The sequence below is a fragment of the Prosopis cineraria genome, unplaced genomic scaffold (assembly GCF_029017545.1).
Source record: "Prosopis cineraria cultivar Desert tree isolate PC_DT_omini unplaced genomic scaffold, ASM2901754v1 PC10, whole genome shotgun sequence".
In the NCBI taxonomy this organism is placed as follows: Eukaryota; Viridiplantae; Streptophyta; class Magnoliopsida; order Fabales; family Fabaceae; genus Prosopis; species Prosopis cineraria.
This window is the reverse complement of record NW_026555341.1, coordinates 5,607,922-5,610,320: the sequence shown is the minus strand read 5'-3', so window position 1 is coordinate 5,610,320 and position 2,399 is coordinate 5,607,922. Positions and strand designations below refer to the sequence as shown.

The window sequence follows — 2,399 nt, the reverse complement described above, 5'->3', positions numbered from 1 at the left end:
CATTCTAATAATCAATTTTTTTCTTAATCAATTTTTTCCAATTAAAATCCAAACACACCCAACAAAACAAAATATTACATTCAGAAATTTCATAAAGTTTCTAGATATTCTCCCAGGGGCATACTTTTTATTGTCTTCTTCTTTCATTTACACTGTTACTGAGTACTGACTCCGCCTGTGGAATCGTTCATTACATGTTTCGCTCTCCAACAACAGAAATGATAAAACAAAAAAAGCAACCACGAAGCAGGGGAGAAAAAAAGGCTGGTTTTCAGAAATTTTGTACCAGAAAGTGTTTAAAAAAAAAAAAAAGTTCGAGACCCGGTGGAATAGAAGCAGAGCTTTTTTTTTTGGAAAAAAAAAGAGGAAGGGAGCACTATAGTACTTTTAAAGAGGAAGAGTTGTAGGTCCACAACCAAATCCCAAAAAATACATAACTGAGTTTTCGCAGTGCAAGTATCAAAACTTATAGTCTGCACCGAGAATGATAAAGTCGAGTAGTACAGTTTGGAAAGAAAGAAAAAAGTGAACGGTTAGCCACTGATTCACCCACCTCTAACTCTAAGCAAAGCCAGATAGTTGGTGAAAACATGGATTATAGTCAGCCATGATTGTACCATCAAAAGCATTGATCTAACAATAAAGACAATGAAATGTTCCTCGCCTACAACCCCCCCAAAGGAAAAAAAAATTTAACTTTACCCAATTGCATATTACAACTAAACATAGCAAGATCAGTGACCAAAAATTACGCATCAGAAACCACGCTGAGTTCATCTTCTTCTGCCGGAGCTGGCAAGTTGAGATCTATGGAACATTTAGCAGAGCGGATAGCAGTTGACGACGAAGATGGCAGGAGGTGGGATCTCTTGTGGCCACCGAGTGCTTGTCCCGAGCCGAAAACTTTGTAACAAAATGGGCATTCGAAGATTTTATCATTACCTGCAATTTTGGCCTCTGCTTCCTCAGGAAAGTAGGTACTATTGCGAGTGTCCAATGCTCGAGAAGATCGAGATGTTTTCTTAGTGTTGTCGGATTGGTGCTTCCTCTTCAACTTGATCTCTTCCGGTCCCTTCGATCTTTCCACTTGATCTTGTTCGACGACGCTTCTCATCCACCTGTCCCTCGAAAGCAACATGAGGCACATGGCAACGTCTTCATCCGGTGAAGTATCAGAAACCGAGCTCACCGGTTCAGGCTCCGTCGGCGACTCCGTCAAATTTGACCTGACCTTGGTCACTTCAAATTTCTGGGTTGCCCCGACGGTGGATTTTCGGGCTCGCTTGGATCGCCGGCGAGTCGACTTCTTTGACTCGGTCTCGCTTTCTCTATCTTGGACGACTGAGCCAGCATCAACTGCGAAAGCGAACTCAGGATCTGCGAACCTGAAACTTCTCCTGGGATTCTCCCTCAACCCATAGCTCAAGGCCTTGTCGTCTGATTCTCCGTAAGCAGGTGCTACTTCTACTTCTTCTTCGTCGTCTTCGTCGGAAGAGGAATATGAAAATGAAGTTGTTGAGGGAGTGATCAGAGTTTGGGGCTTGGGAGGAAGAGGGAGAGCAGTTAAGTGAGCTTTCATGTGACCACCCAAGGCTCTGCCATTGGCGAACGTCCGAGAGCAAAGCTTGCATTTGTGCCTCTCCATTGAAGCCAGAGAGAGCTCCAGAGAGAAAGCAACAGGTTGAAAAGCTTCTACTCACGAGTTTAGGGGAATTGGGAACTTAAAAGGAGTAGGTGACAAGCATTCCTCCACTAAAATTAAAAATTTTAAAAAATTATTGTGTTATTTTGTTTTAAAAAAAATACAGTTGTAAATTGTCAAAACAAGAACACATTATAACATTGTCTTTTTTTTTTTTTTTTTGACCTGAAGATCATAACATTGTCAATTCATTGTTCGGCTCCAAAAATTGAGAAAAGCGTGACCCTCCCTCATCAGTCATCGGCCACCCGCACGGCCTTATGCGGTAACATGCAAACCTTGCCGAAATGGAATCGGATCGCTTCTTACTGCTTTCTCACACATTCATGCCGTTATAAACAAAATTCCATTAATATTTTCTCGTGATTTTATTCATGAATTTTTCCTGCTTGCCCCAATTAAAAATAAATTCATCAAATTAACACGTGGCTAGGCAGAATTAATTAAATACTTATCTCGTTAAAAAATATAAGTCTTCCGAAGTATAAGTAGTGAGATTTTTTCAAAAAATATCCTTAATTAAAAGGTATAATTCATAAGATTTTTTAATTAAAATACTCTATTATATAAGGATAAACATAAAAAGAGTCTATAATTTTTAAGATAATTAATTAGCTCATTATAAGTATAATTTAATTAAAAATATTTTATAATATTAAATGGAAGGAGTAGTAATTGTCTACATATTCAAAAAAAA

General features: G+C 38.9%; 1 protein-coding gene across 1 annotated transcript; it reads right to left on the bottom strand.

The window, feature by feature from the left end:
* Positions 1-401: 401 nt before the first annotated feature.
* LOC129321541 (zinc finger protein ZAT1-like) lies at positions 402-1,695 on the bottom strand. Its single transcript, XM_054967335.1, has one exon. The coding sequence runs from the start codon at positions 1,643-1,645 to the stop codon at positions 749-751; it is 897 nt and encodes a 298-aa protein (XP_054823310.1). The 5' UTR covers positions 1,646-1,695; the 3' UTR covers positions 402-748.
* Between the last annotated feature and the right edge of the window lie 704 nt (positions 1,696-2,399).

Excerpts from the sequence above, each read along its gene's own strand:
- LOC129321541 (XM_054967335.1), bottom strand. The coding sequence starts at position 1,645 with ATGGAGAGGCACAAATGCAAGCTTTGCTCTCGGACGTTCGCCAATGGC.